Source organism: Panulirus ornatus, chromosome 28, assembly GCF_036320965.1.
Source record: "Panulirus ornatus isolate Po-2019 chromosome 28, ASM3632096v1, whole genome shotgun sequence".
Lineage (NCBI taxonomy): Eukaryota > Metazoa > Arthropoda > Malacostraca > Decapoda > Palinuridae > Panulirus > Panulirus ornatus.
Genome location: NC_092251.1, coordinates 8,936,947 through 8,964,278, shown reverse-complemented (window position 1 = coordinate 8,964,278; position 27,332 = coordinate 8,936,947). Strand labels below are relative to the sequence as shown.

Below are 27,332 nucleotides of genomic sequence, written 5' to 3'. Positions count from 1 at the left end.
GAAGAAATTATAGGGGTTGTGTTACAATAATAGGTAGGAGTAACTTTAGAAGACCATAGGTAAAGTAGGAAGACAGAATGTAGGAGTAAGAGATATGTTTGATGTAACGAAATTCTTTAGTACATTATATATTATTTATTTTATTATACTTTGTTGCTGTCTCCTGTGTAGTGCAAGGAAACAGACAAAAGAATGGCCCAACCCACCCACATACACATGTATATACATACACGTCCACACACGCACATATACATACTGATACATTTCAACGTATACATACATATACATACACAGACATATACATATATACACATTGGAAAGGATCACAATTTTGCGCGTGATCAAGATATTCCTATGAGTCCATGGGGAAAATGAAACGCAAAAAGTTCCCAAGTGCACTTTCGTGTAATAATCACATCATCAGGGGAGACACAAGAGAGGAATATAATAGTCAGTTGATATACATCGAAGAGACAAAGCTAGGACGCCATTTGGTAAACATGTGATTGTCCAAAACATACAACAAGCGTTCATAATTATCATTTTACAAATCTTATCAACAATAAAGTTATCTAATTTGTACAGACCATCACTAATATTAAGATTATAATTCTTTGTGTATTTAATAATAGAAGATTCAATGATATTTCTCTTGGTAATAGAGCTAGAGTTAACAACTGAGATGGCGTTACTCCAGTCAGTACAATGATCATAGTTTTTAACGTGATTAAACAAGGCATTTGATTCCTGTCCCGTTCTTATACTATATTTATGTTGTTTTCGTGTTTCATTTTCCCCGTGGACTCGTAGGAATATATACACATGTACATAATTCATACTTGCTGCTTTTATTCATTCCCGTTGCCACCCCGCCACACATGAAACAACACCCCCTTTCCCCTGCATATGTGCGAGGCAGCACTAGGAAAAGAAAACAAAGGCTACATTCCTTCACACTAAGTCTCTAGCTGTCATGTATAATGCACCGAAACCATGGCTCCCTTTCCACATCCAGGCCCCACAAAACTTTCCATGGTTTACCCCCAGACACTTAACATGCCCTGGTTCAATCCACTGACAGCACGTCGACCCCGGTATACCACATCATTCCAATTCACTCTATTCCTTGCACTCCTTTCACCCTCCTGCATGTTCAGGCCCCAATTGCTCAAAATCTTTTTCACTCCATTCTTCCACCTCCAATTTGGTCTCCCACTTCTCTTCATTCCCTCCACCTCTGACACATATATCCTCTTTGTCAATCTTTCCTCACTCATTCTCTCCATGTGACCAAACCATTTCAACACACCATCTTCTGCTCTCTCAACCACACTCTTTTTATTACTCTTATCCTTTCATTACTTACTCAATCAAACCACCTCGCACCACATATTGTCCTCAAACATCTCAGTTCCAACACATCCACCCTCCTCCGAACAACCCTATCTATTGCCCTTGCCTCCCAACCACATAACATTGTTGGATCCACTATTCCTTCAAACATACCCATTTTTGCTTTCCAAGATAATGTTCTCACCTTCCACACATTCTTCAATGCTCCTAGAACCTTTGCTCCCTCCCCCACCCTGTGACTCACTTCCACTTCCATAGTTCCATCCAATGCCAAATCCACTCCTAGATATCTAAAACACTTCTTCCTCCAGTTTTTCTCCATTCAAACTTACCTCCCAATTGCCTCGTACCTCAACCCTACTGTACCTAATAACCTTGCTCTTACTCACATTTACTCTCAGCTTTCTTCTTTCATATACTTTACCAAACTGTCACCAGCTTCTGCAGTTTCTCACCCGAATCTGCCACCAGTGCTGTATCATCAACAAACAACAACTGACTCACTTTCCCAAGCCCTCTCATCCACAACAGACTGCATACTTGCCCCTCTCTCCAAAACTATTGCATTCACCTACCTAACAACCCCATCCATAAACAAATTAAACAACCATGGAGACATCATGCACCCCTGCCACAAACCGACATTTACAGGGAACCAATCACTTTCCTCTCTTTCTACTCATACACATGCCTTAAATCCTCAATAAAAACTTCTCACTGCTTTAAGCAACTTGCCTCTCACACCATATACTCTTAATACCTTCCACAGAGCATCTCTATCAGCTCTATCATGTGCCTTCTCCAGATCCATAAATGCTACATACGAATCCATTTGTTTTTCTAAGTATTTCTCACATACATTCTTCAAAGCAAACACCTGATCCACACAGCATCTACCACTTCTGAAACCACACTGCTCTTCCCCAATCTTATGCTCTATACATGCCTTCACCCTCTCAGTCAATACCCTCCCATACAATTTCCCAGGAATACTCAACAAACTTATGCCTCTGTAATTTAAGCACTCACCTTTATCCCCTTTGCCTTTGTGCAATGGCACTATGCATGCATTCTGCCAATCCTCAGGCTTTTCACCATGAGCCATACATACATTGAATATCCTCACCAATGAGTCAACAACACAGTCACCCCCTTTTGTTAATAAATTCCACTGTAATACCATCTTAACCCGCCGGCTTTCATCTTCCGCAAAGCTTTCTCTACCTCTTCTCTGTTTACCAAACCATTCTTCCTGACCCTCTCACTTCGTGCACAACCTCGACCAAAACACCCTATATCTGGCACTCTATCATCTAAAACATTCAACAAATCTTCAAAGTACTCACTCCATCTCCTTATCACATCACCACTACCTGTTATTACCTCCCCATTAGTCCCTTTCACCGATGTTCTCATTTGTTCTCCTGTCTTACACACTTTATTTACCTCCTTCCAAAGCATCTTTATATTCTCCCTAAAATTAAATGATACTGTCTCACCCCAACTCTCATTTGCCCTCTTTTTCACCTCTTGCACCTTTCTCTTGACCTCTTGCCCCTATCTTTTACATCTCCCAGACATTTGCACTATCTCCCTGCAGAATTTGCCCAAATGCCTCTCTCTTCTCTTTCACTAATAGTCTTACCTCTTCATCCCGCCACTCTCTCTCCTTTCTAATCTGCCCACCTCCCACGCTTCTCATGCCGCAAGCATACCTTTTTATTAAATAGAAAAAAGTATATGAAATACAGATACAGTATCCTGTATAAGATTTACTTAAAATTCAACATTCTGATTTTTTTTCTTTTTTCATAGGTAGCAGAGGAGAGTGCAAAAAAATTTTTGAACGAGACTGAAGCAAAAATGAAAGTGTTCATGATGGACAAGTCTCAAGATGTTCTTGTGATTCCTGGCACTACCATTTCAGGTTTTTTTCGCAAGCTCTTGTACAACAATATTGTAGCCAAGTACCAAAATATTCTCATTCGTAGTATAACCACAAACAGTGAAAGAAATATTGAGATACGCAAGTTTGATTCTGCTGAGTCCCGAACTAAATTTCTAGAAGACGAGAGAGAACAGAAATTAGATAAACAGGTATGTTACATCTCTTTTTATATATGATCAATAGAGAGGGCATGGTAAATAAGTATAATCAACAAAAATTGATATAGTATGGAAACCAATTTTCACATAATGCAAACCCATGTGAATTGATGAAATTGTGCTTTATGTATTTAGAGTTTAAACAGAGGGAATAAAAAAATATTTTTTTACCTATGTTATTTTTTTTTATTATGTATATATATATATATTACATTATTATATATTATACTTAGCCACTGTCTCCTGCATTAGCAAGGTAGCGCAAGGAGACAGATGAAAGAATGGCCCAACCCACCCACATACACATGTCCATACATTAATGCTCACACACACACATATACATACCTGTACATTTCAACGTATACATACATTTACATACACAGACATATACATATATACACATGTACATATTCATACTTGCTCCCTTCGTCCATTCCTGTCACCACCCCACCACACATGAAATGGCACCCCTCGCGCATGTGTGAGGTAGCGCTAGGAAAAGACAGCAAAGGCCACATCCATTCACTTTAAGTCTCTATCTGTCATGTGTAATGCACAGAAACCACCGCTCCCTTTCCACATCCAGGCCCCCCAAAACTTTCCACATCATTCCAATTCACTCTATTCCATGCACACCTTTCACCCTCCTGTATCTTCAGGCCCCAATCGCTCAAAATCTTTTTCACTCCATCCTTCCACCTCCAATTTGGTCTCCCACTTCTCCTCGTTCCCTCCACCTGTGACACATATGTCCTCTTTGCCAATCTTTCCTCACTCATTCTCTCCATGTGACCAAACCATTTCAATACACGTTCCTCTGCTTTCTCAACCACACTCTTTTTACTACCACACATCTCTCTTACCCTTTCATTACTTACTCGATCAAACTACCTCACACCACATACTGCTCTCAAACTTTTCATTTCCAACACATCCACCCTCCTCCGTGCAACCCTATCTATAGCCCATGCCTCGCAACCATATAACATTGTTGGAACCACTATTCCTTCAAACATACCCATTTTTTTGCTCTCCAAGATAATGTTCTCGCCTTCCACACATTCTTCAATGCTCCCAGAACCTTCGCCCCCTCCCCCACCCTGTGACTCACTTCCCCTTCCATGGTTCCATCCGCTGTTAAATCCACTCCCAGATATCTGAAACACTTTACTTTTTTTATATTTGCATGAAAATATGAAGGAAGAGGATGTTGAAAATGAATTAGAATACAGCAGGTTTCATACTTTTGAAACTGATTGGTAGTTTGAGACAGAAAACTGGTTGTTATTAATGAGTTCAGATATTCTGGAAGTATTTCATGCAAGACATGGATTTTGCAAGGAGAGTTTATGGTAGTATGATTACAGGGATTGGTGTTAGAGGAGGACCAATGGTGACATGGAAATAGAGTGGAAGAGTCTTGGAGTAAGAAAAATGGGAAGACTGTGTGGAATGGTGTATACAAGGGAGGCATGTAAGGACAGGGATAAGTGGATACCATTTTGATATGGTCACCCTGTTATTCTCTGGAGGGCTTATGGATATTTCACATGACTATAGGGAGCTTTATTTGGAAAGAGGCAAGCCTCAAAGCTAACACAGGATACCTTTTCAAATGGCTTAGGAACATTTCTCCTCCTTCAGTTAAAACAGTTTTTGAATCAGAAAATTCAGGGGGTTATGTGGACAACCCTAGTGCCCCTCTCTCTCTCTCTCCTCTCCAGTTCTAAGTAAACCTCTCTCTTCACCTAATCCTACTCCACTGTCACATCAAGCCTTATCACCCCATTTCTAGTAAATTTTGAATAATTTTCATTTAAATTACATAAGAGAATGTGTAAGTTTTTCTTATGCTATTTCACGTATACTCCATAGTTAAGCACTAGAGATGGATAATTTTTGCTTAGGAACACAACCCTTCTTACATATTAGGCTTCAGTTGCCCTTTAAAAGTGGGTCACTTAATGACAGGTTTCCAGGAATGTATCCCTGTTGCTAAACAGGCATTACTCGTACCCACAAATGCATACATGCATACACATATGCTCCCATACATACATCTTTCTTTCATGATTTTTCACTTTCCCATGTAAGCAAGGTAGCTTCAGGAATAGATGAAAATATGTCATTCATTCATATCCATTCTCAAGCAGTCATGTGTATTGTGTTGAAAACCACTGCTTCCCTTTCCACAATCAGACCCTTCAGGCAATTCTGTGGTTTACCCCAGTTCCTTCATATGTACTTATAGTCTATATCTGTATATAGAAACATTTGTACAGGTATGTGCAGTAATCCCAGTACACTTTATTTTATACTACTCATTTATTCTCTTTTTAATATATGACTTTGAAGGCATTAGCATTTGTTTAAGGTGATTTTATTTTGTGATTATGGAGTCACTGTAGTTTTGAATATGCTTAATTTTTTCATTTTAGTTTTGCCTGACAGTTGTTAGTCAGTTTTGGATTTAATTTTATCATGATGTTTGATATGCTTTATATTGCAAAACTGTACCTATGCTGTTATGACTTATGTTTTGCAGATTGGCTTTACACATGTCATACGAAAGATTCTGGAAAGCAATAAGCCAATAGTTGGTCATAATTGTGTGTTAGATTTGTTGCATGTGATTGACAAGATGGTTCAGCCTCTACCAGAACAATGGGAAGAGTTGAAGACCGTTGTCAAGTCCAACATTCCTACTGTTTATGATACGAAACTCATAGCAAAGGATCCTCCCTTCTGGTATGTATACAAATGATGATGCAACCAACATATGATCATTCTCTTTTTGCATTCTTTCTACCTGTATCTGTTTAAGGAGACAATCTCCTCAAATCCCTTTTCTTTCACAGGACTTTACACACCGTCATGGTAATGCCTCTTTTTTTCATATGTTTCCTCACTTTATCCATGGCTATCTTAATGACTTATTGATGCATTATGTCAAGGATATGTGATGTGACCATAGTTGTATAATCTATTATGGATGAGTTGGCAGCATCACTGAGCTCCACTTGCCTTTTTGTTATGCTACTAGTGAAAATTCACCATCAGTGAGGTTGTGCTATCAGAGTACACTCATTGATGAACTTCTAACTCCAAAAGAGTCCATCCTGTCTTTGCTACTGATTGCAGTGCATCCTTGAAGCTGCAGGAACCTCTAGAGAAGGGGTCAAGGAGTTATATAGTAAAAACAAGTATAATGATAATAATGATGATAATGATGACACAGCTCTAGTGGCTGATTCAAGTGAGAAACTGCAGAAGTTAGTGACTAAGTTTGGAAAAGTGTGTAAATCAAAGGTGTTGTTATTGCATGTGATCTTTGTAACCGAGTGCTGAATGGGATATTATGGTGTATAAGTGCTGTGAGTCCTCCTCTTTGTTCTTGACGTTTATCTTATCACAAGGTTGTGTATTTAAAGAATAGGGGGAAGGTGAATATAGGTGTAAATTTGATTTCTTGGATGAGTGCTATGTTTATGTTTTGTTTTTGGAGTAGGTTAGATACTTGTGTACATTTGTTAATGATGTCTTATAGTATTGAGTTGTAGATTATTTAGTGTCAAGTTGTATAATATTTAGTGTAAAATTAGGGTTCTGTGAAGCAGTAGGGTTAGTTTGTAAAGGGTGGGGTTGAGTATTTTGTGCTGTTACTTGTCCAGAGTATGATGGTTTAGTAGGGTAATATAGGTGTTTATGTTCAGTTGGTTGCTGCATATCCATAACTCTGAGCAATCCTTTGTAGAGGAGAGTGATGTGCAATGAAGGCTTTACCTCCTGGAAGCATCTGATGGGGTTGTGCTTTCTGGTGGTAGAAGTTTGGCTATGTGGACAGATGCCCCGTGGTGTTTCAGGAGTGAATGTGATGTCACCAGCTTAAACTAATAGCCGGGAATGATTGCCAGCATCATCCTCTAGTGGTGAAAAAAAATTTTGTGTTAAATGTTTGGGTGTCACCAGCACAGCAGCCAGGGACAGTTTGATGCTGTGCTTTGCACAGTAGTAAGATAGAGTCCTTTGAGGTGGGAGGGTGGAAACTGGACGTGATCCGTGTGGAGGATGTTGGCTAGGGGCTGGAACTTCCTCCTTATGATGCTGTAGCTTGTTGATCATGGTTGTCAGTCCTCTTCTTCCTGGTAGTATTTTATAACTACCTTAACCATAGTGAAATAAACTTGTCATTCTAGGACCAGCATTGAGATGAAACTGTATGGAGATTCAGATTTGTAGATATTTGCGAAAGATCTTTTATGAGCGGGCTATATCTTAGCATATTGAGATCAGGAGCGCTAATATGCCATCATGTCTGAATCTGATCCTTACATTTAGAAGCCTAGAAATTCAAATAATTATTAGTGGAAGTTGATGTTTGTATATTCTAAAATTGGAATACTTGAATGAGGAATGGTTAAGGAAAAGGAATGCTAGAACCTTTTCCAGGTTTGGATGCTTTGCATTGCTAAAAATGCTCGCTTTGATTTGTGTCTTCAAGAGCATTACATTGAAAAGTAAGAAAGTAATGATTTTTTTTAGTTTAACTTGCTGTATTTTTAGCGACAGTATAGGGGAGAAAGAATACTTCCCACGTATTCCCAGCGTGTTGTAGAAGGCGACTAAAAGAGAAGGGAGTGGGGGGCTGGAAATCCTCCCCTCTCGTTTTTTTTTAATTTTCCAAAAGAAGGAACAGAGAAGGGGGCCAGATGAGGATATTCTTACAAAGGCCCAGTCCTCTGTTCTTAACGCTACCTTGCTAACGCGGGAAATGGCGAATAGTATGAAAGAAAAGTATTATCATTAAGCAGGTATCTTTAAGAGAACCAATTTTAGTCTTTATATATTTTCATGAAATTTTTAACATTTATTTTTCTTTCAGTGTAGACATTCCAAATACATCTTTAGGAGCACTGCATAGTGTTTTGTGTGGCAAATACTGTCCTCCAATATTTATTGTTGAAGATGGATGTGAAAGCTACAGTATTAGGGAGAGCAGTAAAGCTCATGACGCCGGCTATGATGCATTTATGACAGGCGTCTGTTTTGTGACAATGGTCAAAAGACTTGGTAAGTTATTTTTTTTTCATTATGTTGTAATTCCATGATATTTTTATTTCATCTTATAGCTTGAAGAGTTGATTTGTTTAGGAATTATACAAAGTATGTTTTGTCTGTTTTCTTTTCATGTGTTTGGGCAGACTGGCTGACATATTCCATTTACTTCTTTGTAAATAGTATTCATAGCCTTTGGAGGTATGTTGCTAAAGGTAGTTAGTAAAACTATGGCTTTTCTCATTGTCACTAATTATTAGGAAATGTGCATCATTGTTTAGTAATTTGAATTGTTATTGATATATAAGTTGCTAGGTGTCATTTGGAAAATCCACTCAGCCTTGCATATGTGTGCAAGGCTGAGTGGATTTTCCAACATGGTGCCAAGGCTACCATTTTGATAACTAATCATTACATGCTATATTATGCATGTATTTGTGATTGTTTTTTCTTCAGCCTTTAAATAACCCAATTATATCTTGTGCTTTAAATCTTTTGATACACTTTTCCTCTCCTTCTAATTTTGATACTCAATTTTACACAGAGTATATATCCTTTTTTTGATTGTGTACCTGTGTAGCATCTCAGAATGTGGAAGCAGTAACCTGATCAAATTCAGTAGTGCAAAAATACAGTTTGTACTCATATATTTTTCTTAGTCTCACTTGTTTTAAGCTGTTCAGTTTCAAAATGTTACAGTTCAGAGTATGATCCACACTCCACTTATGTTAGAATTTCATCAGACTTGACATTACAGAATCAGTGATTTTTCTTATGAGGAGCTATTACATGTGAGCTTGGGTCTTACCTCACCTCAAAAATTGAGTGGCTCTTCTACCACCTATTAGAGTAGAATCAAAAGCCATGTGCCTTATTAATTTTCCATCATTGTATGGTATTACAGCCCACTTTATAACCACATGTATTTAGAATGAACAATTAATTGTGCTGCAGATGAGTATAAAACATATGAGGAACTTTAATATTATGGTTTACTGGTTTTATTTGAATTATTGTGGAACTCTTTGTTCACTTTAGTACACTGGATGTGTATTGAAGGTACTTATTGAGTGAACTGAGAGGCTGTATGTACTTAATTTACCACATTGTAAATGGTAGTGCAGTTGAAATTTAAGAAATTGATAGACTATCTGTACGTTAGATGCTTTTCTGTAAACTCAAAAGAAACAGCTCATGAATGTGAAAAGTCATATAATTAGGCCTGCCTGTGAGTAAATGATGCATTCCTCTTTATGAATAAAATGAGAAACAAAAACTTTAGGTTTTGATGAATGTGAAAAAGTTATCTCTGTCGGTATTTCTGCGGATACATATAATTATTATGATGTTTGAGATAGTATCTGTATTGGTCATCCTGCATTATAAAAGATAGCATTCACTTAGGTAATATCAGATGACTTAAAAACTTTTGATGGTTAAGAATTGTTATTTATTAATATTTAGCATTACCCCAGGTCCATATTTTATGAAAGAGTCCTGGTGTTACACAGTAATTCTTTTAAAAAGCTCCTGCAGCCTAAGGCTGTTTCATCTAAAAGTAGCAGGGATATATAGGCTCCTTTGGAGCGAGAAATTCTTTAACCAGACTATGCTTCTAAAGATATACCCTAGCCAAATGTGACTTTTCACTTGTGGTGTAACCTTGAGCAGGGAGAGACCAGAAACATCAATTGAATTGCTGATACAGTAATGACAATATTGGTTGAATGTTCATCAGCCAGTAAATGTGGTAAGTACTATGTGCTTGCCTTACTTATCGAGGAAAATTTTATCAGAGGTCCTTGTTGGTAGGCTTTCACACAGTATGGCCTTTGATTGAGGAATGTTTTACCCATATGATGTTGGTAACTTAAGAAAAGAGGAACTTATAAAACCCATGAACTCCTTTACCCTAGAATTGTAGACTCTCTCAATTGAATCCCCTCTTCAACCATGCTACTTTTGAGTTTATCTGTTCATGATTCTTATTTAAGATCTTTAAGCATTTACTCCCCAGTCACAGATGTCCTTTTTTTTTGTTAACAGATGGTATCCATTGGAAGGAGAAGTCTGCAGTGAAGTCAAAACATCTTGTCTTATATGCCAACAGGTAAGGTTAGTGTTATAGAATATCTGTCTATCTATTATCGTTACTCAATTCTTAGTTTATTGTGTTGGTTCAAGTAAAAGTAGCCCCTGCAACTTCAATTGCACACATCTTAAACCCTTGCCCATTGTGTTAATAGGAAACAGGTTTTTACTCCTATAGAAGTGCTTCTTGCACATTTAAATTGAGTTTTCAGTAATACCATCTTCTTTCATACTAATTCCATGCACATAATGCTTCTGTTGCCTCTTAATTTAAATCATTCCTTTGTTATGTTCATCTTTTAATATCTTTTCCTTATCAATTCCCTCACTGCATCTATCAATCTCCTCTGCAGTTGTCTTCATTAGAAATAAGTGTTGAGGACATTTGAGTGGCTGGCATGTGTGGGAAGGATTTTATATTTTATTCATTTTGCTTTGTTGCTGTCTCCCTGCGTTAGCGAGTGTGGGAAGGATATTGGAGGTATTCTTCTTTAGAAGTTGTCTTCCTCTTACCTATCATCTGTCACCATTATGTATTCCATGAATACGTAATGAGAAAATTAGGTTGAAGTCAGTGATAACATTTTCCATGCAGACCTCCCTCCTTTTTATGAATTCCCTTAAAAATAACTGTCACTTTTTCTTTACATTTCTCATGGTACTTTCTTCACTTTTGTCACAGACTCATTATTTGATTATAGATTCATGGAAAGCATAGACTGAGATGTGTATTTTATGTAGATTTTTCTGTTTTCAGGTTGAACAACATGAACTCCCATGATATTCCATTCCTGAACTTGGTGGGCCCTGATGGTATGTCATTCATATGTTTTCGTAAATGCTTAGTTACTTAATTTTTAAGCTTCAGTTCATATTTTTGCTTGATTTTATGCAGATTTAGGTTTTGGATTTAGTAATTATAAATGAGAATAAATCTTCTTTTTCTTTCGTAATATTCACCATTTCCCATGTTAGTGAGGTAGCATTAAGAACAGAAGACTGGGCCTTTGAGGGAATATCCTCACCTGGCCCCCTTCTCTGTTCCTTCTTTTGGAAAATTGAAAAAAAAACGAGAGGGGAGGATTTCCAGCCACCCGCTCCCTCCCCTTTTAGTTGCCTTCTACGACACACAGGGAATACGTGGGAAGTATTCTTTCTCCCCTATCCCCAGGGAGAATAAATACTGCAGAATATATTTATAAAACACTGGCACATTGGCAGTCCAAGCACTTACGGATAACTTCAATCACTCCTGGCTACACAACAAAATCCCTAATATCTGGAGACTTGCCAGCAATACCAGTCCTAAACCCCTCCAAACCACCCAACTTCCCTCCCTCTTTATCACTTTTATCCTGAGTATCCAAACTCTGTGAAGACTAATCCACAGTAGAATCAAACAAAATATCCCACTCACCACACAGTATGGCTCGAAACCCAGATGTTCCACCACCACACTACACAGTAATGTCACACAATATATCTTAGATATCTTCAACCAAAGCATTTGACACTGCTCTCCCAACACATCATTCCACTAAAGATACTTGATACCACCCTCAACAACATTGACAAAAAGTAATAGGCCAATTTCATAGTTGGTCACCATTGCTGAGTCACTCCCTCTTCTAAAATACCTAAACTCTACAACGGGGTTCCTCAATGAGTAGTTCTTTCTCTAGCCCTCTGTAATCTTCCTATATGACCTCCCATCACCTCAGGCAAACTACAGCATGGTCCCTAAGTATGCAGATGACCACACAGTCACCTCATGACACCCTGTCACCACAGTAACAGTAATATACATGAGGCACTACATTACACAATTGGAACAGTGGCTCTCCCAGAACAAAATGTCTGCTTCTCCACAAAAGTCTTCAGTCTCTTTCCCTCCAGTCACCTTGAATGGATAGTCATTGCCACTGAACAGAACAGTAGCCATATGACATACACATGATATTTCAATCCTCACTCCCTGTAACATCATCACAAAAGTAAACTAAATGCCCTCAGAACCTTAAGTAACATGAAATTTGGACAAGGCAAAGAATCTCTTTAACATGCTGAATACACGTTTCATCTGTTCCACTCTGAAACATACCTCATCTTCCTCCCTATCACAAACAAATGTATCAGAACTATAAACCACATAGAATATTGCACTCAGAGCAGTCACAAGCTAAGTAGCAACTGCAAACTCTCATCACTCACACAGTGAAATGCAGATCCTCCCAGTACAATCAACGTGCTTAGCACTCAGTTCATTGCAGTAGCACTACACCTCTTCTCACCCATATCATATAAAAGTAACCATCATTCCCCAAGAACAAATAAAAAGCTTACCCCTGCTTCACATTTAAGCAGCCTTTGCTCACAGATACAGACGAAACATTTGCACACTGAAATAACTAGTCAAGCACTAAACAATCTCCCTTCCAACTCAGTCTTACACTCCACCTCACCAGGCATACACCCATCAGAAACACCTCTTGCCAGACAAACATGAGTCACACTTTCCCATTTATGCTCCATTTATCACCCATTCATACAGCACTACAAACAGCATCACTCTGATCTTGGTCCTGACCTGTGGACATAGCTGGCTTCCTGAGCACTGTAGGAACCTCATAAAGACAGAAAGGACTCCAAGGGCAGGAAATTATTTATATAAATTAGTATGTATATATTAGTGTGAATGAATGTGGCCTTTTTTCATGTTTTCCTGGCACTACCTTGCTGAAGTAGGGGTGTAGCGATGCTGTTTCCTGTAGAGCATGGTGGTGCCAGGAATGGATGAAGGCACCAAGTATGAACATGTACATGTGTATATATGTATATGTCTGTGTATGTATATGTAGGTATACATTGAAATGTATATGTATGTGTATGTGCGTGTATGGGTGTTTATGTATATACATGTGTATGTGGATGAGTTGGGCCATTCCTCGTCTGTTTCCTTGCGCTGCCTTGCTGACATGGGAGACAGCAATTAAGTATAATAAGTAAATAGAAATAAATATGTGAGTGAGTATGTTCCATGCATATATCTTTTCTTATTTCAGTTGAGGTAAAGAGAAGCCAAATTTTTTGTGTAGAATGTCCCTCCACTACGACCCCTGTGCAGATCCATGAACTTTTTCAAATGATACGTAAGTATGTTTCTTATCTAATGAAATTAAGATTACTCTTAGCATATGAGGCTCTTGATGTACATATTTAAGTTTTGAAAAGTGTAAGCCTATGTATTTATATTTGTGGAATTTTAAAGGATACTTTGAACTAGCTTCTTCATATATTGAGTTGCTGTGCTGTACTTGTATGTGTACTTTGCTTGTATGTAGTTAATCTGCAAGTGAAAAGATGACAACTATATACTTTCTTACTTCCTGTATATTCATAGGTATGTAAACTGTTTTCAGAAGTTTTCCTTGCACATCAAATTAAGTCAGAATCCCATAGAGCTGCTTTTTTATGTTCTTAAATTCTAGATGCTCCTCTTTCTCCAGAGCTTCCTCCACTGTTTATCAAAGTGGAAGTAATCTGGTTTACACACTTTACCAGTCCTAATTCTGCCTTGTAACAATGGGTTCACTAATTTTGCCATGAGCAGTCACTCTGAAGCATTAGGGAGGAACATTAGATAAATGCATTAGACAGTAGTAATTGGTAGGAACATTAGGTAGGAGCCTTTGAAAATGCTGTGCTAGAGTTGCCCACTGCCAGTGGGATGTTGAGCTATTAAAAAAAATTATTCACATTTCTAGCTCCATGCCATCTAACAGTAAAAGCCTGACATACACATTACTACTGTATGACCTGACCAAAACCCCACCCAACCCTCTCTTAGACCACACATCATGCACAGTGCTAATCACATTCCTTCTCACCAGAAACAGATCAGCCATACTCTTGTCAATTCTCTCTTCCCTTTGTCTGTACCTTTTGTATTTATGAACAATTGTTTGTTTTCAAGTAAATATTTGCAACACTATGCCTGTGTGTGTAACAGTCCATATATTTGCTCACATTTGTCATTTTCCTCCCCTTCTTTATCATCATACAGTGCATATGCAGCCATCACAGTCATCCTTAACCCCAGATATTTGACCTTAACAACTAATAACTAGTTCTTACCTTAACAACTAATAACTAGTTCTTACTTTCTTGCAGTTAAGCAGCTTTCCAAACCATTCATCCTTCAATAACCTTCTCTTGGTTCACCATCTTTATCAACTTGAAGGCCCGATTTCACACATTCCACTTCTGCACAACTTTGTCTTACACAAACACAACAAATATGTCAAATTTTCCTTGTCTTAAATTGCTTATGTCTCATCCTTCCATATTCATCGTATATTCCTTTCATGTTCCACTCTTCCTTATATATATGCATGTCTCATCAAAAGTAGTCGCAGGGATGCTACTATCGCCTAAGACTACATGCACTTTTTGTGGGGGAAGATTCGTAGAGCTAGAGTCCCCAGATTCAACCCAACTGCCTTGCCGAAAGGGTGGTAATGCCCAGCTCTAGAGAAAGACCTGATACCCTGCTATCCTTATGTGTAACTGATTCACATGTATCGGTCTCTTACATCATCTTTTGAATATACCTGTTTATCTTTGACAGGATAGCTATTAATGTAATTTCATTCCTCCATACCATAGCTTCTTCATTTTGTATATATTTTTCTGCTACATTCAAAATAATGTTTTGAAGCTTTCCTGCAATTTAAGTATACCGTGCAGTATCTTTCATTTTATTGTTTGAAATAGTTTACATATTATAGACATTGTGTTAAATCATCCTGCTAAAAGAAATAAAGAATTCTTCGTTCCTTTTGCTGTTTTCTGTATATTTCTGGAATCACCATTAAGGATTTTATGCATTGCAGGGCCAGTCAAGCTTGTATGGGTGAACAACACTTTTGTCTATGTCATTCCTTTGGAGGGGATAGATAGCAGGAAATGCAAGCAACATCTGAAAGTAAGTTCTTTTGTGAGAACCTCAAAATTCTTTTTATTACCCTCAATTCTACAGTGACCGTTGGTGTGATGTTGATTTGAATATTCAAGTAGTTAGCGAGGTAGCGCAAGGAAACAGATATAAGAATGGCCCAACCCACCCACATACACATGTATATACATACACGTCCACACACGTACATATACATACCTATACATCTCAGCGTATACATATATATATACACACACAGATGTATACATGTATTCACATGTACTTAATTCAAATTACAGAGGTATAAGTTTGTCGAGTATTCCTGGGAAATTATATGGGAGGGTATTGATTGAGAGGGTGAAGGCATGTACAGAGAATCAGATTGGGGAAGAGTAGTGTGGTTTCAGAAGTGATAGAGGATGTGTGGATCAGGTATTTGCTTTGAAGGTTGTATGTGAGAAAGACTTAGAAAAGCAAATGGATTTGTATGTAGCATTTATGGATCTGGAGAAGGCATATGATAGAGTTGATAGAGATGCTGTGTGAAAGGTATTAAAAATATTTGGTGTGGGGGCAAGTTGTTAGAAGCAGTGAAAAGTTTTTATCGAGGATGTAAGGCATGTGTACATGTAGGAAGAGAGGAAAGTGATTGGTTCTCAGTGAATGTAGGTTTGGGGGCAGGGGTGTGTGATGTCTCCATGGTTGTTTAATTTGTTTATGGATGTGGTTGTTAGGGACGTAAATGCAAGAGTTTTGGAAAAGGGGCAAGTATGAAGTCTGTTGTGGATGAGAGAGTTTGGGAAGTGAGTCAGTTGTTGTTCGCTGATGATACAGCGCTGGTGGCTGATTCATGTGAGAAACTGCAGAAGCTGGTGACTGAGTTTGGTAAAGTGTGTGAAAGAAGAAAGTTAAGAGTAAATGCGAATAAGAGCAAGGTTATTAGGTATAGTAGGGTTGAGGGTCAAGTCAATTGGGAGGTAAGTTTGAATGGAAAAAAACTGGAGTTTTAGATATCTGGGAGTGGATCTGGCAGCGGATGGAACCATGGAAGCGAAAGTGAATCATAGGGTGGGGGAAGGGGCGAAAATCCTGGGAGCCTTGAAGAATGTGTGGAAGTCGAGAACATTATCTCGGAAAGCAAAAATGGGTATGTTTGAAGGAATAGTGGTTCCAACAATGTTGTATGGTTGCGAGGCGTGGACTATGGATAGAGTTGTGCGCAGGAGGATGGATGTGCTGCAAATGAGATGTTTGAGGACAATGTGTGGTGTGAGGTGGTTTGATCGAGTAAGTAACGTAAGGGTAAGAGAGATGTGTGGAAATAAAAAGAGCATGGTTGAGAGAGCAGAAGAGGGTGTTTTGAAATGGTTTGGTCACATGGAGAGAATGAGTGAGGAAAGGTTGACCAAGAGGATATATGTGTCGGAGGTGGAGGGAACGAGGAGAAGAGGGAGACCAAATTGGAGGTGGAAAGATGGAGTGAAAAAGATTTTGTGTGATCGGGGCCTGAACATGCAGGAGGGTGAAAGGAGGGCAAAGAATAGAGTGAATTGGAGCGATGTGGTATACCGGGGTTGACGTGCTGTCAGTGGATTGAATCAAGGCATGTATATGGGGGTGGGTTGGGCCATTTCTTTCGTCTGCTTCCTTGCACTACCTCGCAAATGCGGGAGACAGCGACAAAGCAAAAAAAAAAAAAAAAAAAATATATATATATATATATATATATATTTTTTTTTTTTTTTTTTTATACTTTGTCGCTGTCTCCCGCGTTTGCGAGGTAGCGCAAGGAAACAGACGAAAGAAATGGCCCAACCCCCCCCATACACATGTACATACACACATCCACACACGGAAATATACATACCTACACAGCTTTCCATGGTTTACCCCGGACGCTTCACATGCCTTGATTCAATCCACTGACAGCACGTCAACCCCTGTATACCACATCGCTCCAATTCACTCTATTCCTTGCCCTCCTTTCACCCTCCTGCATGTTCAGGCCCCGATCACACAAAATCCTTTTCACTCCATCTTTCCACCTCCAATTTGGTCTCCCTCTTCTCCTCGTTCCCTCCACCTCCGACACATATATCCTCTTGGTCAATCTTTCCTCACTCATTCTCTCCATGTGCCCAAACCATTTCAAAACACCCTCTTCTGCTCTCTCAACCACGCTCTTTTTATTTCCACACATCTCTCTTACCCTTACGTTACTTACTCGATCAAACCACCTCACACCACACATTGTCCTCAAACATCTCATTTCCAGCACATCCATCCTCCTGCGCACAACTCTATCCATAGCCCACGCCTCGCAACCATACAACATTGTTGGAACTACTATTCCTTCAAACATACCCATTTTTGCTTTCCGGGATAATGTTCTCGACTTCCACACATTTTTCAAGGCTCCCAAAATTTTTGCCCCCTCCCCCACCCTATGATATATATATATATATATATATATATATATATATATATATATATATATATATATATATATCCCTGAGGATAGGGGAGAAAGAATACTTCCCACGTATTCCCTGCGTGTCGTAGAAGGCGACTAAAAGGAGAGGGAGCGGGGGGGCTGGAAATCCTCCCCTCTCAATTTTTTTTAATTTTCCAAAAGAAGGAACAGAGAAGGGGGCCAGGTGAGGATATTCCCTCAATGGCCCAGTCCTCTGTTCTTAACGCTACCTCGCTAACGCGGGAAATGGCGAATAGTTTGAAAAAAAAATATATATATATATATATATATATATATATATATATATTTCTTTCTTTCTTTTAAACTATTCACCATTTCCCGCATTAGCGAGGTAGCGTTAAGAACAGAGGACTGGGCCATTTTTGGAATATCCTCACCTGGCCCCCTCCGTTCCTTCTTTGGAAAATTAAAAAAAAAAACGAGAGGGGAAGATTTCCAGCCCCCCTCTCCCTCCCCTTTTAGTCGCCTTCTACAACATGCAGGGAATATATGGGAAGTATTCTTAATCCCCTATCCCCAGGGATAATATATATATATATATATATATATATATATATATATATTTTCTTTTTTTTTTTTTTTTGCTTTGTCGCTGTCTCCCACGTTTGCGAGGTAGCGCAAGGAAACAGACGATAGAAATGGCCCAACCCACCCCCATACACATGTATATACATACGTCCACACACGCAAATATACATACCTACACAGCTTTCCATGGTTTACCCCAGACGCTTCACATGCCTTGATTCAATCCACTGACAGCACGTCAACCCCGGTATACCACATCGCTCCAATTCACTCTATTCTTTGCCCTCCTTTCACCCTCCTGCATGTTCAGGCCCCGATCACACAAAATCTTTTTCACTCCATCTTTCCACCTCCAATTTGGTCTCCCTCTTCTCCTCGTTCCCTCCACCTCCGACACATATATCCTCTTGGTCAATCTTTCCTCACTCATTCTCTCCATGTGCCCAAACCATTTCAAAACACCCTCTTCTGCTCTCTCAACCACGCTCTTTTTATTTCCACACATCTCTCTTACCCTTACGTTACTTACTCGATCAAACCACCTCACACCACACATTGTCCTCAAACATCTCATTTCCAGCACATCCATCCTCCTGCACACAACTCTATCCATAGCCTACGCCTCGCAACCATACATCATTGTTGGAACCACTATTCCTTCAAACATACCCATTTTTGCTTTCTGAGATAATGTTCTCGACTTCCACACATTCTTCAAGGCTCCCAGAATTTTTGCCCCCTCCCCCACCCTATGATCCACTTCCGCTTCCATGGTTCCATCCGCTGCCAGATCCACTCCCAGATATCTAAAACACTTCACTTCCTCCAGTTTTTCTCCATTCAAACTCACCTCCCAATTGACTTGACCCTCAACCCTACTGTACCTAATAACCTTGCTCTTATTCACATGTGTACGTGTAGGAAGAGAGGAAAGTGATTGGTTCTCAGTGAATGTAGGTTTGCGGCAGGGGTGTGTGATGTCTCCATGGTTGTTTAATTTGTTTATGGATGGGGTTGTTAGGGAGGTGAATGCAAGAGTTTTGGAAAGAGGGGCAAGTATGAAGTCTGTTGGGGATGAGAGAGCTTGGGAAGTGAGTCAGTTGCTGTTCGCTGATGATACAGCGCTGGTGGCTGATTCATATGAGAAACTGCAGAAGCTGGTGACTGAGTTTGGTAAAGTGTGTGAAAGAAGAAAGTTAAGAGTAAATGTGAATATATATATATATATATATATATATATATATATATATATATATATATATATATATATATATATATATATATATATATATATATATTTTTTTGCTTTGTCGCTGTCTCCCACGTTTGCGAGGTAGCGCAAGGAAACAGACAAAAGAAATGGCCCAACCCACCCCCATACACGTGTATATACATACACGTCCACACACGCAAATATACATACCTACACAGCTTTCCATGGTTTACCCCAGACGCTTTACATAACCTGATTCAATCCACTGACAGTAGGGTTGAGGGTCAAGTCAATTGGGAGGTAAGTTTGAATGGAGAAAAACTGGAGGAAGTAAAGTGTTTTAGATATCTGGGAGTGGATCTGGCAACGGATGGAACCATGGAAGCAGAAGTGGATCATAGGGTGGGGGAGGGGGCGAAAATCATCCTGGGAGCCTTGAAGAATGTGTGGAAGTCGAGAGCATTATCTCGGAAAGCAAAAATAGGTATGTTTGAAGGAATAGCGGTTCCAAAAATTTTGTATGGTTGCGAGGCGTGGGCTATGGATAGAGTTGTGCGCAGGAGGGTGGATGTGCTGGAAATGAGATGTTTGAGGACAATGTGTGGTGTGAGGTGGTTTGATCGAGTAAGTAACGTAAGGGTAAGAGAGATGTGTGGAAATAAAAAGAGCGTGGTTGAGAGAGCAGAAGAGGGTGTTTTGAAATGGTTTGGGCACATGGAGAGAATGAGTGAGGAAAGATTGACTAAGAGGATATATGTGTCGGAGGTGGAGGGAACGAGGAGAAGTGGGAGACCAAATTGGATGTGGAAAGATGGAGTGAAAAAGATTGTGTGTGATCGGGGCCTGAACATGCAGGAGGGTGAAAGGAGGGCAAGGAATAGAGTGAATTGGATCGATGTGGTATACCGGGGTTGACGTGCTGTCAGTGGATTGAATCAGGGCATGTGAAGCGTCTGGGGTAAACCATGGAAAGCTGTGTAGGTATGTATATTTGCGTGTGTGGACGTGTATGTATATACATGTGTATGGGGGTGGGTTGGGCCATTTCCTTCGTCTGTTTCCTTGCGCTACCTCGCAAACATGGGAGACAGTGACAAAGCAAAAAAAAAATTATATATATATATATATATATATATATATATATATATATATATATGTGTGTGTGTGTGTGTGTGTGTATTGCACCATGTGATCCAGACTTTGGGCATGGCTACAAATTTATAATTGATCATAGAAACAACAGTGCAGAATGGTCCCAAACCAAATTTTGGAAGTAGAGACAAGCCTTTAGAATAAATATAAGGTATGCATATGCAGGGTTAACCCCTTCACTTTATAATAATTTTTCAGTCAAATGGTATATTATTTATCAACACATCCTTCTATCTGCTCAGTTCTTCCCTGCTTATCTCTTACATTATTATACATAATTGTTTAGGTTTTCCAAAATTGACAGTGATAATTTTGGTAAGTAGGGAGTCTGTGTACTGTCTAATTGTGCTTTCTTTTGTAGGGTATTCAAGCCTCATGTCCACCATTGATCCGTGTAAGAATGTATGGAGACACATCAAGCTCAAAGAGAAAATCTCTTTCTGATGATGCAGCCCCTCATCAAGAGAGGGGTGCAAGCCATGCACACGAGTACAAAAGACTGAAAAGTGTTGGGTAGGTTTCTCGACTCATCTTTATTTTCCTAATGACATATGCAGCACAGACACAGAAACTTTACTTAAGTTTGAACACAAGTACAAGTATACTTATTATTGGCTTTACTTTTCAACAAATTATTTGCCTCTCTTTGCTGGTGCATCTTCACACAAAAGATGATTGACACCACTCTCCACAAAAATGTCAAAATGGTTTACCATTTTCATAGTCTGATAAATTATGAATTCTTCACATGGGCTTCCAAAACCCCAAGGAGCAATTCTTTTCAAACCCTCTTCAGTCCCTTCTCACATGACCTTCTAGTTACTCCTACAGGGCACAGAGTGATAGTTCCCTCATGTGCATATAACCTCCGAATCACATCATAACACCCTGATATTTCTCAACAACAAACATGCAACAGTGCATCACACATTCAGAACATGGGCTTATGCAAAACAGAATTTCTGCAAAACCACAAAAATCCACCATCACCCTCTTCTCCCTAGACAGGTACTAATCCTGAATGGCCAGCCATTTCAGCTAAACAGAACTCCAACCATGCTAGGTATCACATACAACCCATATGCATGACACTGATTCCCCTCATCACAGACATCAGTACAAAGGACATGAGCAAATTAGCAACTCACTGAACACTGAGTGACACCAGTTTTGGACAAGGATAAGAATATCTCATCCTCTACAAAAAATTCATTCACTCCACAGTAAGCTACAGTTCAGGTGCCTAATAATCCACCCTGTATGAACTACACAAAAACAAGGCCTTCGGAACCATCACTGGCTCCATGTTAACCACAAACACTCAGCATGTGCACAGTGAAACAGAAATACTTCCAGTATTATCTCTTCTTAATAACCTAGGCCCCCAGTTCTTTACAACAGCCATGGACCCCTCCCACCCAAACAAGTAAAACCATCAGTAATATTTTGCACTTTAGCAGTCTATATTCACAGATCTCCCTTTCTTCAACAAACATATCGTTGACCAAACACGTAATCCATAATAGCATTGTTGATGTTATACAGTAAGCTACCACCCTCCTAATACAGTCTTAAATTCTATCCTTTCGGACTTACAACTCCAAGCAGAAACAAGAAACTTACCCTTGCTTCACCCTTAAGCAATCAGTAGTGAAAAGATTCTCCCTTCATTAACTAACGTGACATTAACTAAACATGTATGCACAGTAACGACTCAACAATCACTAAACTGCCTTCCCAAACACACATGTGAAACTAAGTTACCCAAGTATGTGTAAACAACACTTTCTTCTCTCTACTCTGGATGCCACTCGTCTTTGCTACACTACAAACACAGAATCACCATAGTTCTGCCCAAGATTTGACTTTCAATTAGAAGACCATGACACTTACTCCATAAGTTCCCTGCACTCACCTCACACAGACAAGCACATAATATCCACCCTTCTTGACCAATAGCCTCACACAGTGCTTTTGGTCAGCTTCTTGTGCATTGCATTCTCATGTTTTCCAAGAACCACTCACCCTCCTCCCTCCCTACTCATACACATGCCTTACTGTTGTACTAAATATTCTTCATTGCATTTGATAATTCATCACTTATCCCTTGCATTTATAGAACTTTCCATAAGGCACCTCTATTAGCTCAGTTATATGCTTTTTCCACATCCATAAATGCCCTTTCAAATCCCTCTTGAGGTATTTCTCACATAAATTCTTCAAAGCAAACACTTGGTCTGTGTATCCTACTCTTAAAGCCATGCTGCTCCTCTCCAGTCAGATGCTATGTGTGTGTCACAACCCTCTCAGTCACCACTCTTCTATACATCTTACCAGGTATACTCAACTGACATATACCTCTGTAACTCAGACATTCACACCTGTCCCCTTTGTCTTTATTTGTCGTTTTAAATTCTTCAAACAATTGGCCTGTGCATGCTGCTCCTATCTCGGAGCCATGCTGCATCTATTCAGTCAGATGTGTGTGTAACAACCCTCTCGGTCACCATTCTTACAGGTATCCTCAAGAGATATTATATACTTCTGTAACTCAGACATTCACACTTGTCCCCTTTGTCTTCATTTAAATACAGTATACATGAATTTTGCCAGTCGTTTTTGTGTGCAATTTCTTCTCCACTCACCTTGTGTCATATATAATGCACTGTAGCCAAACCCAACATCCACAACCAAGCCCCTCAGACTGTTCCACAACTTCCCTGTTTTATGTGCCCTGGTTCAGACCATTCAGAGCACTTCACCCACATACACATAATTATTTTATTGTGAAGATACTTCAAGTTTTGATTTTTGATCATATGAGATGTCAATGAAATAATCTGAACATATTACAAATTTTCATGTACTTTTTTCTTTGCCACAACAGATCTGATCAACTCTCACAGATGACCCTAGAGTCTCCCAGTGCTGAGGATCCTCCTCCTATATGTGATGGAGATAATGGTAATAATACAAAATTTGTTGTTTCAGCCAGACCAAATTTAAAAGAGAACTTCGTCATATGCTTAAAGCATCTGATTCTCCTCCTATGCCTCCTCAACTCAAGTGTGCTGAAGACCTGCCTCACACTTTTAAAACCGTTGCACTCACCTCCCTTACTAACCTGTCCTTAAACAGATTAAATAACTAGAGTGATGCTTAAATCCTTGGTGCTGACCCACTAAAACCAAGAAACACTTATCGTCTTTCCTTCTGTCTTGCACACATGCCATACTTTGTTGATAACTCTTCACTGCATTTAAGAACTGTCTGTTTAACCTATATATTTGTAGCAACTTCCTCATGGCCTGTGTCAACCCTATCATGTACTTTCTCTACAACCATCTATCTATCTCCATATTCTTATGCCTGTTCCCTTCTGGAACTCCCTCAAGGAAGTGGCCACGGCTATAATCTTAATAACTAGTGAACTCCATAGTTGCTTTTTAGCCTTTATTGCTTCACCCTTAACAAGCCTCTGACAGAAGGCAAGTTTAGTGCCTTTTTTTCCTGTTGCATCTATATAAGGGCATTATACATGCATTCTGCTTACCTTACCCAGGGCTGTACAATTAGTGGACAGCCAGACTAATAAACTAGGAGAACTGTTGCCTTTTTTTTTTTTGAGAAGCTCGGCTACAGTTTCATCTACCCCTGCTTCTTTATCACATTTCATCCTATGCTAGGCATTCACTACCTTTTATCCCTTTTCACAGAACCATTCAACTGGACTTAGGCTTTCATCATCTTATATCCCTTTTCACGGAACCATTCAACTGGACTTTTTAACTCTGCAGATGTGTAAATTTCTAATTAAAGAATCAAGCAGGCTTTGATTAGGAACATATATTTCAAAATGTTCATTTCCTATAACAAATTTCATAATATTGTATTTCTGTAGCTCTCTTCATTCCTGTTGCATAAATTTCATATCTTATTTAACTTCATTTATTATTGTCAATTGCAAAATCTTGTCAATAGTTGGTTTTCTAGGTGTTTAGTTATAGTTTTCACAAGAATGTTTATGTAAAACTCATCTTTAGTAAAACAGAGGGTTGTATGATACTTATGATCAAGCTGCAAGTAGGGTGCGTAACTAAATTGTTCATATTTATTGGGAAATTTAATTTTTTTTTCTCTTTTTCAGGGAAAAAAGTGGACACACAAGATTCGCTTTTTGATGGTGTGTTTTCTATACCTGATGAGTGGTAGCTGCTCAAAATCCTTTGTGTGTTAAATACTTTGTTTCATAAATTCATCACAGTTTGTTGTAACTGCTATATTAAGTTGTTTCATAAATTCATCACAGTTTGTTGTAACTGCTATATTTAGTATTTTAATGATTTTTGTTCAGAATCTGTGAGGCTCACAGTAGTTGGAATTCTTAAAGCACTAAATTTTCCTGTTCATATGACAGGAATGTTGTATCTTGTATGTTATACATTCATGACCTCTCCGCTTTTGGAAAGGTACCACAAACTTGTTTTATAATCTCACTTACTCCCAAACTCTCAAAAGTCTTCATCGAAGGCAATAGAAGCAAGGTACATGTCATTCATTAAAATTTGGGTGTTGCATATTTCTTGCTGTAAGAGAATTTTAGTTGCATATGCCGAAAGGTGATCATATGTGATTTTGTGATGAGAACAAGTATTTCAGAAAAATCCTCAGCTGTTAGTGAAGGTTTTGAGAATATGTATGGTCCCAGTTGGAATTGTTGTGCTTGATGAAATGTTTTCATTTGTACATGTTTGGAAATGACTGAAGATATTCAGTTTTACTGGTGTCAGCATTCAAATTTTATGGAATTTTTTAATACCTTTTTTGCTGTTTCCTGCAGGAGAGGTAGTGCCACGAATATACAAACAATTGCCTCATTTGTTCACATCCACTCCTAGTATTCTGTGATAATGCACTGAAATCAGAGCCCCTTTAGCCAAACCCCATGGACCATTCTGTGGTTCCTCTTGATCATTTCATCGGACTTGGTCAAGATAGCTTTTTTAAATTGAATCCCTTTAATTAGAAACATCCTTCAGTTAATATGATATTTGAAAAAAGTTTAAAAGTAAAAATTGATGGCCACTCCCTGGAAGGAATGGGCAACAGATTTATAGTATATATTAAATATCTGATGCAGTTTATGACTTGATTCTACTGCTCACATTTTACAAAATTGGGGAAAGAATGCAAGATGTATATTTATTATTATTATAAACCTGATTTATGCTTAAATTCTTTCACATATGTATATGGAAGCCTTGCACCATGAGTATATAGACTCCATTGTTTGTATATATTTTTATATTTTTTGTATTTTGATTGATGAAACCAATTGAACTATAATGTTTAGTAATTAATGAATGTGTGTACTTGTATACAGCATGAAGTATTATAATCCACATATATAAAAGACAAGACATGTTGAAAAAAAAATTATATGCATAAATGTGAACACTGAAAAATGAAGCTAGAATTACATATAATTACACAAGTTAACAAATTCTAGCTTTAGTATGTGCATTTGATTCTTGCAAGTGTTCCCATGCATGATTTTTTGTCCAGCGTCAAGAGCTTATAAGTCACCTGTGAAGTATAACACACGAATACATTGACAGTACAAGTTATCAGAATAAACAAATTTTGATTTAACTGAATTTTTTTCTGACAGCAATACACAATTATATTGTCAAAAAAAATAAATGGTGAAAATTTACAATACTACATATTCAGGCAATTGATTCTACATCACCAGAAGAGATTAACATGGATATTTCCCACATGTTCTTAAAACAGTTTCTTTGAATACTTTTTCTTTTTTCAAACTATTCGCCATGTCCCGCATCAGCGAGGTAGCGTTAAGAACAGAGGACTGGGCCTTTGAGGGAATACCCTCACCTGGCCCAATTCTCTGTTCCTTCTTTTGGAAAATTAAAAATACGTAAAATACGTAATACTGAATACATAAAACTGAAAAACAGGAACATCACATGAAAATATCTGGGGGATTTCATGGTGGATTGTAGATGATAAATATACATTTTCAATGTTTTAAAAAATTAAGCCTTTCAATAAAATAAAGTTAAATTAATATATATTTAGCCCTTAAACTGAAGAACTGATCCTAAAGGATAATCTATTATAAAAAACAGTTTCAGAAAAGAATCTTTCATAAAACATAAACATAAATATAGAAAATAAAAAAGCAGTATACTCTCCCATATAACTGTGAGGTTATTATTACTTTGAAGCAAATAGGCCTTCAAACTGTGTAACTGATCCTACGGAATATTCTTGTGCAAAAAGAAAATTAGAAAATTTCACAAAATTTTCAAAAAAATTTAAAGTATAAGAATGAACCAAGAAGTATGACAGTCGATTTGGCT

At 38.4% G+C, this 27,332-nt stretch overlaps 1 protein-coding gene across 1 annotated transcript in view; it reads left to right on the top strand.

The window, feature by feature from the left end:
- The window catches only part of LOC139757826 (poly(A)-specific ribonuclease PARN-like), a 42,475-nt gene extending 15,877 nt beyond the window's left edge, over positions 1 to 26,598 (top strand). Inside the window, exons 6-15 of the mRNA XM_071678712.1 lie at positions 3,169 to 3,450; positions 6,005 to 6,207; positions 8,342 to 8,529; positions 10,561 to 10,624; positions 11,363 to 11,418; positions 13,668 to 13,754; positions 15,498 to 15,589; positions 21,308 to 21,459; positions 23,834 to 23,910; positions 25,094 to 26,598. Of these exons, the coding sequence (XP_071534813.1) occupies positions 3,169 to 3,450; positions 6,005 to 6,207; positions 8,342 to 8,529; positions 10,561 to 10,624; positions 11,363 to 11,418; positions 13,668 to 13,754; positions 15,498 to 15,589; positions 21,308 to 21,459; positions 23,834 to 23,910; positions 25,094 to 25,158 (1,266 nt within the window). The 3' untranslated portion in view covers positions 25,159 to 26,598. The remainder of the gene's footprint in view (positions 1 to 3,168; positions 3,451 to 6,004; positions 6,208 to 8,341; positions 8,530 to 10,560; positions 10,625 to 11,362; positions 11,419 to 13,667; positions 13,755 to 15,497; positions 15,590 to 21,307; positions 21,460 to 23,833; positions 23,911 to 25,093) is intronic.
- The last annotated feature ends 734 nt before the right edge of the window (positions 26,599 to 27,332 follow it).